Source organism: Plecotus auritus (genome assembly GCF_963455305.1).
Source record: "Plecotus auritus genome assembly, chromosome: 8".
Lineage (NCBI taxonomy): Eukaryota > Metazoa > Chordata > Mammalia > Chiroptera > Vespertilionidae > Plecotus > Plecotus auritus.
The window spans coordinates 172,831,605-172,845,318 of NC_137782.1; the positions used below are offsets into that span (position 1 = coordinate 172,831,605).

The 13,714-nt window shown below is 63.5% G+C and overlaps 1 protein-coding gene across 5 annotated transcripts in view; it reads right to left on the bottom strand.

Moving 5' to 3' along the window:
* GREB1 (growth regulating estrogen receptor binding 1) overlaps positions 1-13,714 on the bottom strand; it is a gene marked incomplete at both ends in the record, with an annotated part of 61,113 nt that overhangs the window by 21,341 nt on the left and 26,058 nt on the right. For 2 of the 5 annotated variants that reach the window (XM_080683478.1, XM_080683479.1), the window contains 11 exons: positions 982-1,071; positions 2,993-3,192; positions 4,203-4,318; positions 5,602-5,941; positions 7,544-7,680; positions 8,706-8,901; positions 9,365-9,545; positions 10,235-10,432; positions 11,021-11,149; positions 12,008-12,136; positions 12,315-12,665. In XM_080683478.1, the coding sequence (XP_080539604.1) occupies positions 982-1,071; positions 2,993-3,192; positions 4,203-4,318; positions 5,602-5,941; positions 7,544-7,680; positions 8,706-8,901; positions 9,365-9,545; positions 10,235-10,432; positions 11,021-11,149; positions 12,008-12,136; positions 12,315-12,665 (2,067 nt within the window). Of the gene's footprint in view, positions 1-981; positions 1,097-2,980; positions 3,193-4,202; positions 4,319-5,601; positions 5,942-7,543; positions 7,681-8,705; positions 8,902-9,364; positions 9,546-10,234; positions 10,433-11,016; positions 11,150-12,007; positions 12,137-12,314; positions 12,666-13,714 lie in introns of all 5 variants that reach the window. The other 3 variants (XM_080683476.1, XM_080683477.1, XM_080683480.1) reach the window with 3 other exon arrangements.

Genomic DNA, 13,714 nt, shown 5'->3' on the forward strand with positions numbered 1-13,714 from the left:
GGCACTCCCTCCCTTCACTTGACAATCACGGGGAATTTTTGTCAATGAAACTCCGTGTCCGGTTAGACATAACCCTTCTGTCCTCAACAAACCCAAGATCTGCAGAGAGACAGGGTGGGAGCTGGCCCGCAGCCCCCAGCCCGCCCCCCCATCTCAGAGGCCTTTGCATCCCCTGCCTCGCCCGGTCCAGCTGCAAAGCCCTCACCCTCAACGCTCAACCCAGGTCCATGCACCACACGGCTGCTTCCAGCTGGAGTGGCAGCGAGCCGCACGGGACTCAGCAGGTTCTCTCTCTCTCTCTCTCTCTCTCTCTCTCTCTCTCCCTCCCTCCCTCCCTCCCTCCCTCCCTCCCTCCCTCCCTCTCTAAAAAGCACAGCATGGCTGACAGGAACCGGGGATTCTTCGGGAGCACCTATGTACTAGCATAACCTATTTTTAATACCCCGATTCAGACATCAGCAGGCTCTCGGGAAACGCTTGTGCTACTGTGTGTGGGTCCCGCCTGCTCCCAGAGACTCAGACGACCCTGAGGGCAGAGACTCTGGGGGTTTTATCCACACTCCCCTCCCTCCGCCCGTGTGCATCTGGCCCCCTCGGTCTGAGAAGCCCTGGGCCGGCCGGCTTCTCCCCAGCGAGTCCGCGTCTCCCTCCCCGCACTCCGGACTCCACGAGAACACGCCACCTTGCTCCTCTCTCCCGATTCTCCAAACCTGGAGCCCGAGGGCGGGGCCCTCTGCCACCACCCACACAGGCCCCTCGCTGGGGACAGGCCCACGGCGTCCGGGCAAGGAGCCACCTCCTGGAGCCACCGAGCCTCGGGTCCTGCCCAACTCCTCCCAGCCCCAGGGCCCCCTCCCCCCCCCCCGAAAGCCCGGTTCTTCCAAGTCTCCCCTTCCCAGTTCTAGGGGAGATCCAGGCTCTCGCCATCCATGTCTGAAATCTCCAAACAGCCCAGCGGCGGGCTCTCCCGCCGGGACCTACCGGACGCCTTGGAAGAGCAGCCGGAGGAGGCCGAGTCCCGGGAGCCGGACCGCTCCCTCTTCACGGGGCTCCTCTTCTCCGCGGTGGAGCCTGTGTCCACACACACACACACACACACACACACACACGGAAAACGCCCGTCATCGTCAGCCCACACGGTCCCCAGCGCTTCGCAAAGTCCATTCACACCTCTCCTCTCTCCCCACCCACTATCCATCCACCCGTCCACCCACCACCTTCCCCGCCGCCTCTGACTGCGCGGACAGGACAGGAGGCGGGAGGGGCAGGGCGGGCAGCTACAAGATGGCCTAGACCAGTGGTCGGCAAACCGCGGCTCGAGAGCCACATGCGGCTCTTTGGCCCCTTGAGTGTGGCTCTTCCACAAAATACCACGGCCTGGGCGAGTCTATTTTGAAGAAGAGGCGTTAGAAGAAGTTTACGTTTAAAAAATTTGGCTCTCCAAAGAAATTTCAATCGTTGTCCTGTTGATATTTGGCTCTGCTGACTAATGAGTTTGCCGACCACTGGCCTAGACGGGCAGGGAGAGGGGCTGGGAGCCCCGGCCAGGCTCCCACGCAGGACAGAGGCAGGAGGGGAGAGGAAGGGAGAGGTGACCCCGCCCCGAGTCCTGCAGGGCCAGCAGGGTCTCCGGGGAAAGCAGAGGGGAGGAACTCTGAGCAGCCGGAAAAGCGCCCGTGGGGCCTGGGGGGACAAGAGCCGAGCTCGGCTGGGGAGCCCCGAAGGCTGGGTGTGGCGCGTGGGCTGGAGGGTGGCGAGGAGGGAGCAGTGGGACTGACGCTGGGCGTGGTGGGATGCCAGGGACGCATCGCAGGGAGGTCGAGGCACCGCCGTAGAGGGTCACGCTCCTGCGTGTGAGTCTGCCACAGCACAGGGAGGCGGGCTGCCGGGCCGGCCCCTAAAGCCCATCTTACCGACGAGCACTCGCAGGCGAGGACTGGCCACAGGCCCTGTCCAAGGTCACGCAGGTCGCAGGTGGAGGAGGACCAGGAGCCCCGGTCTCCGACCCCGCCCCGTCCCGCCCCGACACCACACCCGCCAGCGCTCTGCATTTCTTATGAACAGCTTTGTGCTTGTTCTCGGGATCCCGTGGGCTGCAGCCGAATGCCCTGCTCTGTGTCCTCTGAAATGCTGGGGTCAGATGTTCACGTCTGGCCAGGACACTGGCCTGCATTCGTAAATCTGTCATGGACCCATGCTGTCAGGTTGGCCCACAGAGGAAATAAGCAAGTGAACCTTATCCCAGGCAGCAATTCAGACAGAGCGTGAACTTGAACCCTACGACACCGCAATTCTTCTTCCTACACATTAACAATTCTAAAGCTAGGGCTAGGGCCAGGCCAGTGTGGCTAAGTGGTTGAGCATCGCCCTAAGAACCAGGAGGTCACAATTCGATTCCCAGTCAGGCCACATGCCTGGGTGGCAGACTCAATCCCCAGTGTGGGGCATGCAGGAGGCAGCCGATCCATGATTCTCTCTCATCATTGATCTCTCTCTCCCTCTCCCTTTCTCTCTAAAATAAATATATTTTTAAAGGAGTGAACTTTTTTTTTTAATATATTTTTATTGATTTCAGAGAGGAAGGGAGAGGGAGGGAGATAGAAACATCGATGAGAGAGAATCATTGATCGGCTGCCTCCTGCACGCCCCCTAGTGGGGATCAAGCATGCGACCCAGGCATGTGCCCTTGATCAGAATCGAACCGGGGACCCTTCGCTCCCCAGGCTGACGCTCTATCCACTGAGCCAAACTGGCCAGGGTGTGAACTTCTTTAAAAAAAAAACAAAAACAATTCTAGAGCTAGGAAGAACCTATTTGGACTTCTATTTTCTTACACCACCAAAAAAGTGGGGGGAAGCTGAATTCATTTCCTTCTCTAGATAGCTCTCCCGCAGGGCTGCTGGCCAGCAGACCGGCCCCAGGGCCACGTGGAATGGGGGCAGCTGTCTAAGACCAGCGCAGGCCGCCCCCAAGGGTAGACGCAGAGGCCGACCTTCCGTCACCAGCTCCTCATCCTCGTTGTCCGTGCTGCTTGGCTTCTCTGCGTCGCTCTCCAAGCCCTCGCTCCGCGGCCCCCTCTCCGGGGGCCCCTCGCTGCTCACAAAGTACGCGGCCAGGCCCAGCTCCTGCTCCAGCGCCGTGCGCACCAAGCAGGAGGAGTTGATCAGGCGCAGGTCACAGTACCTGAGAGACCTAGAGGCAACACGAGGGGTCCATGCAGGGCCTCCGCAGGCAGGCGCCTCGAAGGGAATCGGCGCACGGGACCAGCGCCTGCCTTCCCCGGGGCCAGCACGGGGGCACACGGAAAAGCATGGCATTCCTGCGAGCCTTCGCCGCCACGACGGCGCGGCCGGTGCAGCTGCAAGTGTCCGGGGCACCTGCTGTGCAGCGGCCCAGGCTGCAGCTCCCACTGCTGTCACACAAGCAAAGATGTGCAAGGCCCGAGCACGACCCCCTGCCTTGCCCTGTGGGTGTGAAGCACGTCTTTAAAAGCCAACCTGGCCCTGGCTGGTGTGGCTCAGTGGATAGAGCACCGGCCTGCGGACGGAAGGGTCCCGGGCTCGATTCTGGTCAAGGGCAAATGCCTGAGTTGTGGGCTCTATCCCCGGTAGGGGGCGTGCAGGAGGCAGCCGATCCATGATTCTCTCTCATCAGTGATGTTTTTCTCTCTCTTCCTCTCTGAAATCAATAAACATATATTTGCAGGGGGGGGGGGGGAAGCCAGCCAGCCTGTCACCACCCATTCCAGCAACTGCCTTCCTGAAGGCGGTGCCCTCTGCCCCGAGTGCCTGCCCGTCTGTGTGGAGACCCGGGAGACGCCCAGTGGGGGCGGCGATGGCCGGGCACCACAGCCTGAGACAGTCAGCCCTGGGGGCTGGAAGAACGGCTCCTCCCCTTTCCCAGGGCACCTCCTGAATCAGGAGGGACCGCTACCCCTGCAGCCTAGACACAGTGGGAAAGGGGAGGAGTGACCAGGCCCCCGAGATGACCCCATACTGCCCTCAATGGACCGGCCACCCCTAACAGACGGTGACCGCCCTCCCCCTGCCATGGGGAGAGACCAAGAGGCATTAAATCCTGTCTCCAGCTGCAGGGCCCCACCCAGCGCCCCCGCCCCGCCCCCACAGGCACAAACGGTGTCTGTCAGAGAACCAGGGAGAGCGTCCCAGGGCCCAGACACATTGCAAGGCTCCCCCACTCACCTGGGTAAGGACTCCCCGTGCGGGTCCATTCCACTGAAGATGAGGATGCAAGGCAGGCCCTCCAACTCCAGGTAAGTCTGAGGCCGCCACTCGGCATCCTCGATGTTCTGCCACACCTGCAGACCGTTCGGCAGAAACGGGAACTGAGACCCTGACCCCCACGGCCCAGCCTAGGGGCACCCCGATGGCCTGCTGCGGACGTGAAGCCCTGCACGGGTCCTTGGGTGGGGAGGGACGCTCCCGGTACTGCAAAGCGGAAGGTCACTGCTCCTCCACCGTGCTCCCGCCACGGCGCGCTGCCTGGCACGCACGTGAGCTGCCGAGGACACCTGCTCCGGGTCCTTGGGAGGCGGCACGACCCTGTGTGTCTACTGTCACTACTGGTTCTCAGCCTGGGGCTGTGCCTCTCATTCCTGGTCCCCGCCTGCTCCTGTCCCCGTAGTCTAACGCTTGTTCTGCCATTTCCATCGCCTGTCGGTTCAGCGAGAAGCTACCATAAGCCCGACACTGTGCTAGGTTTGGGAGACTGCGGCCTCTGGGGGTAGTTCCTGCCCTCCATCGCCTGGGGGAAGAGCCAGGTGACAGACAGGGAACACCAAGCCGGCCCCAGGTGTGGGGGAGGGGGGAGAGGGCCCCAAGTGTGGGGAAGAGGGGGAGGGGGGGAGGGGGGAGGGCCCCAGGTATGGGGGAGAGCCCCAGGTGTGGGGAAGGGGGGAGGGTCCCAGGTATGGGGGGAGGGCCCCAGGTATGGGGGGAGGGCCCCAGGTATGGGGGGAGGGCCCCAGGTGTGGGGGAGGGCCCCAGGTGTGGGGGAGGGCCCCAGGTGTGGGGGAGGGGGAGGGTTCCAGGTATGGGGGGAGGGCCCCAGGTATGGGGGGAGGGCCCCAGGTATGGGGGAGGGCCCCAGGTATGGGGGAGGGCCCCAGGTGTGGGGGAGGGGGAGGGTTCCAGGTATGGGGGGAGGGCCCCAGGTGTGGGGGAGGGCCCCAGGTGTGGGAGAGGGGGGAGGGTTCCAGGTATGGGGGGAGGGCCCCAGGTATGAGGGTGGGCCCCAGGTATGGGGGGAGGGCGGAAAAGATGCTGATTGAGTCCGGCCGGCGACAGACACTAGCTAAGCAAAGAAGAAATGCCACCAGAAGAAAGAAGAGCGGGCCACAGTTTGGAAGCTTAAAACAGCGAGACTGTGTTTTGGGGGAGCAGGGAGGGGTGGCCCGATAATCCGGTGCCTCTGGACTGAAGGATGCAGGGAGGGAGGGAGCTGGAGGGGAGGCAGGTGCGGAGAGGCCCGATGGGCTCGCGCTAAGGAGCTGGTCCCCACCCAGCCTCCCGCCCCTCAGACACCAGGCCCCGCCCCCCGCGACCCCAGCCTCGTCGCCCCTCCGTCCCGACACAGCGCCACCTTGAGCTGCTTCACGAAGTGCTTCCCGACGGTGAGGCCCGAGCTGGGGCTGCCCAGGATGATCTCGAAGCGCTGCTCCAGCGCCAGCCGCGCCCGCACGTGGGCCAGGCGCTCGTAGGCCACGGCCGCCAGCGGCGAGCAGGGCACGCGCAGCAGGACCATGAGCCCGTGGCCGCAGGGGCACTGCTGGGGCGCGTTGATGAGGTTCTGGGTGATCTCCAGCGTCTCCACCGACGTGTAGTTCTTCATCTGCGAGAGGCCGCGCACGGCCATCATGGCGGCCGCGTAGTGCTGCACCAGGACGAAGGTGCGGATCACGGCGCTGTGCAGGCGCGGGAACCTGCGGAGACGCACCCGCGTGAGCCGCCCGCAGCCGCCACCGGCCACGCAGGGCGCAGCGAACACCGGCCACTCGGGGCGGCCAGGTGGCTCGGGGCTGGGACACCTTCGCTCGGCACACTAGCACCCCGCACCACCCGCAGCGCCCAGGCTTCAAACGTGCGGGCGTCCCTGTGCGGCTGCTGCGGAGCCTGGCCCAGCGGCCTTGCTTAGGGGCGAGATCGTGAGCTGCTCTGCGTGTCCAGCTGGGGACACAGGACAGGTGGCCGCTGCGGGTGCTCTCTGGCTGCTCAGGGAACACGGGCTCAGGGGAGGGATAACATAGATGCCCACTTCGCCTCACGTCAGCGAGCTCTAAGTCTCCTCAGTCAGGGCGCTTGCCCCAGGCTCCCCCTGGAAGTGGGAGAAGCACCAGCCATCAAACCCGTGTGTGACGCCAAAACCGGTTTGGCTCAGTGGATAGAGCGTCGGCCTGCGGACTGAAAGGTCCCGGGTTCGATTCCGGTCAAGGGCATGTAATTTGGTTGCGGGCACATCCCCAGTGGGGGGTGTGCAGGAGGCAGCTGATCGATGTGAGGCAGCTGGTCGATGTTTCTCTCTCATCGATGTTTCTGACTATCACTCTTCCTTCCTCTCTGTAAAAAATCAATAAAATATATTTTAAAAAAAAACAAAAAAAACCGTGTGTGAGCGCCGCTCCCAGTGCCCCGATTTGGGGGGATCGTCCTGAAGGCACGTCAGTACGTTCCCTTCAAGTACAGTAAGTCCACGGTTCACAGAGATGCAACAAAACAGGATCAGTTAGAGAGGGAGTTACAAATCAGCTCCTACGCCCGGCTGGTGTGGCTCAGTGGTGGAGCATCGACCCATGAACCCAGAGGTCCCCGGTTCGATTTCCGGTCAGGGCACATGCCCAGGTCGCAGGCTCGATCCCCAGTGTGGGGCGGGAGGCAGCCAATCCATGATTCTTTCTCTTTGATACTTCCATCTCTCTCTCCCTCTCCTCTCTCTAAAAATAAAACATAAAAAATAAACCACACACACACAAAAACACACAAATCAGAACACATCCCGTCAGACCAGGAATGCCAGTCTTGCGTCAGAAGCCACGGTTACCACGTGAGTCTCCACCCAAAGAAGGTGAGCCCTCCCCCACAACGAAACACACCCCAGAACCCGTCCCCGTCTCAGCAGGAGCAGCGACGGACACACAGTTTACACGGATGCGCGTACGAGTCCACTTAGCTGGACTGAGCCCCCTGACGGAGGGCCTTGGGAGCAAAGATAAAGTAACTTCCCGACCCACAGAGTCAGGCTCCTCGCCACGCCACGCGCCCACGGGAGGGGGGGGGGGCAGCTCGCCTGCAGCGGCATCGCTGACGGCCTCCCTGCCCATCGCTCCCCTTTTCCTCCTCCTTTCTCCTTAGCGAGACAGACACACCACTGGCCCCGAACGCAGGACAAGACGTAACCCAGGGCCCTTTGCCGGAGACACTGGGTCACTGGGGAGGGCGGGAGGCGGACCCCTCCCTGGAACACCCTAGCTGCTCCCGCCTCCACGCGCCCTTGCCGACCGGGCGTCTGAGGAACGTGGAGACGGTACCTTTTCCCCAGGGCGGTGACCATGGCCTCGAAGGAGCTGTCGTATCGCAGCAAGGGCAGGCTGTGCCCCGACAGGGTCGACTCGATGAACTCTGACAGCCCGAAGTACTTCCTGTCCTCAGGATACAAGTCCGCGCCCTGCAACGGAGAGGAGCCGTCACGCAGACATCACACGTGTAAGACGGAGGGGTCACGGGCTGAGAGCACAGACCGCCTGGCCGGTCACCTGGACCTCCCTCCCCGGGGCTCACCCGCAGCCCCCGGGTGAGACGTCATTGCTTCCCCTGCACACCGGAGCCCAGGGCACTCCCCGCCTGAAGGACGGAGCGGCCCCGTCGCTCGGAACCTTCCATTCATTCGGCCCCAGCGTGCGTGTCAAGAAGGAATCCAGCCTTACTGTGTAACATGCAACTCTCATGCTTAAGACTGCTTCTTTCCCACAATTCAAACTGGTTTTGGGAACAGCCAAGTCAACTCTCCTTTCCACTGCTACTGAAGTCAACGGAAGAAAGGTACTTATCTAACCACTTTTACTCGCACTGGCATAAAACTCCCCCAAACTAACATCAGAGCTTCTCCAACTTCAGAGCAGAGCAACGCTGGGGAGAGCTTTGTTAAAACGACAAAGTAGCCGACCCGGTTGAGCATCGACCCGTGAACCAGGAGGTCACCGTTCAATTCCCAGTCAGGGCACATGCCCGGGTTGTGGGCTCGATCCCCAGCAGGGGGCATGCAGGAGGCCACAGAGAGGTGGTTCTCTCTCATGTTTCTCTCGCTCTTCCTCTCCGATATCAATTAAGACATTTTTTAAAAAAGATTCAAGGAGCCCTGACCGGTTTGGCTCGGTGGATAGAGCGTCGGCCTGCGGACCGAAGGGTCCCGGGTTCGATTCCGGTCAAGGGCATGTACCTGGGTTGCAGGCACATCCCCAGTGGGAGGTGTGCAGGAGGCAGCTGATCGACGTTTCTCTCTCATCGATGTTTCTATCTAGCCTCTCCCTTTCCTCTCTGTAAGAAATCAATAAAATATTTTTTTTAAAAAAGATTGAAGGAGCTGGGATCCACGTGACCCAGGCAGCCTAGTTAATCAAGATCTTTACTGAAGAGACGTCCTCCCAACGCCAGGGTCCCCGCAAGCGACCCCGGGCCGCGGCCGGCACTCACGGCGCTGCAGGAGGCCGGCCAGTGGATCTCGTTGTAGGGGCTGATGAGGGTGTGCTGCGTCTGCAGCGCGTACGGGAAGGAAGTCACGTGCAGGGTCACGATGTTGGGGGCCTCCTTCACCTCCCGGCAGTTGAGCAGTCTGTCCACCAGTCCCACCGACGGGTCGCTCGGGGAGTAGAGATTATGGACGGCGCTACTGAGGGAGAAGACGGGGCAGTAAGCGCAACGGCTGAGGCTGACCCGTAATTGTACCAGGATGGAGCCGTTGGGTGAATTTATAACTAGCCCCCCAACGCTGCCGACCATCGAAGCGTATGGCTCCGCCATGACCAGGCAATAAATGTTTTAAATGACTGTCGCGCGAGGGCCTTCGTTCCAGGCCGGCTCTGCCGCAAGCACCGCCCGCCGCCCCCCGGGCCCTGGACGCTGAGCGGATGCTCCCCTCTCTAGCCTCAGTTTCCATAATGGCCCCTTTCGGAGGCTACACGGCATGCCCCGGGGCTAACGTCCACCTCTAAGGTTCTGAGACATCCACGCATCTGCCTCCGGGCGCCGAGCCCCGGCGGCGCTCATCTTCGGAAGGCCGTGCCCCCCGTCCCAAGTGTCAGCCACGTGGGTCACCCCAGAGGAGGAACGCGTCAGCCCAGAGCCCCCCTCACCTCACGAGGTCCCAGTGGGCGTGGTCATGGATGAGGACGAAGAGCGTGTGCGGGTTCTGGAAGGAGTTTTGCAGGAAGACCTTGAACCGCGCCTGCGCCTCGGCGTCCAGCTTCAGGACGTACTGCTCCACCCGCTGCCTGGTCACGTGCTCCTTGTCCAAGCCGAGCTCCAGCAGAACCCCTGCACACGGCGAGCACACGCCAGCAAGCGGGTCACCAGCGCCGTCCCAGGCTTCACCCCCTCAGCAGAGAGCCGTGAGCGCCGCCGGCACTGTGCTCGGCCCCGAGGCCACAGGGGTGCCCGAGACATGGGGGGCTGGCTCCTCCACGAATGCCTGTGCAGGGCGGGCCCAGAGGCAGCCTGCTGACAGCCCGGTGTCCCCAGCAGCCCGCCCGGGGGGCCCCCCCGGCAGAGCTGCTTCCTGGCGCAGCGGCTCCAGGCACCAGTCACAGTAGCAGGAGGGAGGGGAAGAGAAGGCCCCACCACAGCAAAACCAGCTCCCCCCGCCTGCCTCGGGCCCTAGGGCCACCACCGTGACTCTCCGTGTATTTCGTGCTCCGTTCCCTCGAAAGCACAGGGGAAGCACATTCAGGCAGGACACGGACACGCAGGTCACAGGCCTGCGTGGGGCAGGGTGAAAGCCCGTCACGCTTCTCCCTTTCCCCGAGTATAAACTCCCGGGCGAGTCTCTCTCTCTCAGCCTCGGTTACATGACCTACAAAACGGGGGTGACACTTCCTGCCCCGTCCGCTTTAGACACAAAGACCGGTGTTCAAACCCCAACCTGAACTTTCGCAGGTTGAAGCTTCCCCACGCAGACACCCAGCTCCACCCGCGCCCCCCTCCCCCCACCCCGAGAGGCCCCGTACCCGAGTGCCAGACGTGGAACAGGGTCTGCTGGTAGGTCACCTCCGAGGGCGGGATGCAGATCAGGAAGTCCACCTTCTCAAAGGACCCCAGGTCCAGGTTCTGGGTGCTGGAATCCGCGATGGAGCACACGTGCGAGAGGAGCTTCTGGGCCACGGCCAGCTGGAAGGGCCGGATGTGCTGCGGCTCCCGCCTGGAACCTGGAGCCCGAGCCCGCAAAGGTGAGGGGCCTGGGGGCCCGTGGCCACGGCCCGGGACCGCCGCCAGGGAGCGGACAGCGCGCCCGTCCGGAGCGCAGGGTCACAGGGCCGTTCACCACCAGGGGCACTGCACACACCTGCCCCGGCTTCCTCGTCCCAGGACCAACAGCCCGGAGCCCCGAGGCCGTGACCTCTCTACCCAGAGGGCGGGAGTGGCACCTAGGGAAGCGGCGCCGAGTTTGGGCTTTGGAAGAGGCTGCAAGTGTGCAGGAAGGAAGGATGGCGGCTCCCCGGGACGTAACAAGAATAAATATCTTAGCAATCGTGGATAAGGTGAGGCTCAACACAGAGAAAGGGGCCGTCTCAGGAAGAGTCAGGAAGTGCACCTTTCGGGGTACGTGGCCTCCATCACTGAAGACTAACATTAAAGCTTGGTATTAGGTCTACTTGGATGCTAAGGGGAAGCCCAGCCCTCTGGGTGTGCTTCTAACGTCACTTGATTGTTGCCTGGGAGATGGCGGGGGGGGGGGGGGGGGGGGGCGGGGGAGAAGGGGGGCCCTGGCCGCCAGCTCCCCCTCCCACACTCACTCGTGCATGCCGGGACCCCGCCGACATCCAGGGACATGGATTTGGTGACAGAGGCGGCCGTGGGCGAGGAAGAAATGCGGCCTTGATGCTCCTGATGAAATTTGTCCAGCAAAATGTCAATGTCGCCCTCTGCCCAAAACAGAAGGAACAGCAGGCATGGGCTTTCCACCTCGGGACACTTAGCCAACACCCAGATTCAAGGAGACCTGACCGGTTTGGCTCAGTGTTCTGTCCTGGGGGGCCCTCGCTCCCCGCCCCTGGGGGGCCCTCACTCTCTGTCCCTGGGGGGCCCTCACGGAGGCGTGTCTCTAGTGAAAGCCAGTGTTTCTCTCTGTCCCTCTCTCTCAAAATCAATGGGAAAATATCCTCAGTGAGGTTTTAAAGTTATAAAAAGGGGGCCCAGGGGAGCAGGGAGAAGGCAAGCCTAGAAAGGAAATTACACGGGAACAGGCAGGTGCCAGGACAGAGGGACTACGACGGAAGGACAGAGGGAAGGGGCCCAGCCCATCCGGAGGAGGGGCCCGTGAAGGATTCCGGGACTCTGGGGGGGCGCAAGGGGGAGCAGCCAAGTAAAGGACAGAGAAGGGCACGCACGCACAGAACCCGCCGCGTGTGGCACAGGGGACACCGGCTCCTGGGAGAGGCTGCAGCAATGGGGGGGGGGGGGGGCAGCCAAGTAGGAGCCCTGCAGAGACAGGTAGAGAGCTACAGGCTCAACGCCCTCCTGGGCCCCAAAAGACAGAAACCGCAATGCCCAGGAGAACCCACAGCCAGTGAGCAAGATGCCGGCCAGGACCACGCCAGGAACCCTGCCAGCCGAGGCCAGAAGTGTTGATGCACAAGCCAGAGGCCCCGCCCCACGTCTGGATCAAGGGATGCCCCGGCAGGTCAGGAGGGGCGGGCTCCCCGATGACCCCCCCCCACCCGCATCTTTGTTTAATCTGTCTGATCCCCTCGTGCCTTGCAGCTGCCTCCCCACAAGCCCACCTGGACAGAGGGTGCTGAAGAAGGCCCCCAGGGAGTCCACCTTCCCGGTGACCAGCTCGTAGCTGACCTCCTTCTGGTACTCGGCCGGGGTGAGGAGGCTCTCGGACAGCACCCGGGCTTGGTACTTCCCTGGAAAACAGCAGCTCTCGTGGCCCCTCCGCTTCGCATCGGCACGGGAGGTCCCGGGGCGGGTCTGGGCCTGTGTCTCTATCCCTCGACCCCCAGCCCGCCCGGCTAAGAGCCCCTGTTCCTGCCCAGCCGCTGCGGCGTCCGGGCCAGGGCGGCACAGAGGGCGGGAGGGCCTCACCGGTGACGGCGATGCAGGAGTCGATGGCGGCGCTCCGGCAGGCGCAGATGATCACCACGTAGTTGGTCTTGGCCAGCTTGCCCTCGACCAGCAGCCGGAACATCTCGGAGAGGCCCTCGGCCAGGGAGTAGGTGCACTCGATGATGTGCACGCTGTCGTTGCAGGAGCTGGCGGCCAGGCCGGCCAGCCAGGGCAGCTGCGCCGAGGTGACGGGCGCCGCGGGGCCGGGCGCGGGCGGGCAGGGCTGCGGCGGCGCCGGCTGGTACTGTCGGATCTCCATCAGGTGTGACTCGCGCCACGAGCGCAGGAAGATCTGCTCCAGGTCCTCCATCAGGGGCACCTGGTCCGCAGCTGGCAACACCGGGCGGGCGGAAGAGGCTTCAGCGCCCACCCCACGTGGAGGCCTCGTTCAGCTCCCGCCCCCACACGCCCCACGTGGAGGCCTCGTTCAGCTCCCGCCCCCACACGCCCCACGTGGAGGCCTCATTCAGCGCCCACCCCCACACGCCCCACGTGGAGGTCTTGTTCAGCACCCACCCCCCACACACCCCACGTGGAGGCCTCGTTCAGCTCCCGCCCCACGTGTCCCACGTGGAGGCCTCGTTCAGCTCCCGCCCCCACACGCCCCACGTGGAGGCCTCGTTCAGCTCCCATCCCACACGCCCCACGTGGAGGCCTCGTTCAGCTCCCGCCCCCACACACCCCACGTGGAGGTCTTGTTCAGCTCCCGCCCCCACACGCCCCACGTGGAGGCCTCGTTCAGCTCCCGCCCCACGTGTCCCACGTGGAGGCCTCGTTCAGCTCCCGCCCCCACACGCCCCACGTGGAGGCCTCGTTCAGCTCCCATCCCACACGCCCCACGTGGAGGCCTCGTTCAGCTCCCGCCCCCACACACCCCACGTGGAGGTCTTATTCAGCTCCCGCCCCCACACGCCCCACGTGGAGGCCTCATTCAGCGCCCGCCCCCACACGCCCCACGTGGAGGTCCTGTTCAGCTCCCGCCCCCACACGCCCCACGTGGAGGCCTCGTTCAGCTCCCATCCCACACGCCCCACGTGGAGGCCTCGTTCAGCTCCCGCCCCCACACACCCCACGTGGAGGTCTTATTCAGCTCCCGCCCCCACACGCCCCACGTGGAGGCCTCATTCAGCGCCCGCCCCCACACGCCCCACGTGGAGGTCCTGTTCAGCTCCCGCCCCCACACGCCCCACGTGGAGGCCTCATTCAGCTCCCGCCCCCACACGCCCCACGTGGAGGTCCTGTTCAGCGCCCGTCCCACACGCCCCACGTGGAGGCCTCGTTCAGCGCCCACCCCCACACGCCCCACGTGGAGGCCTCGTTCAGCACCACCCCACACGCCCCACGTGGAGGCCTCGTTCAGCACCACCCCACACGCCCCA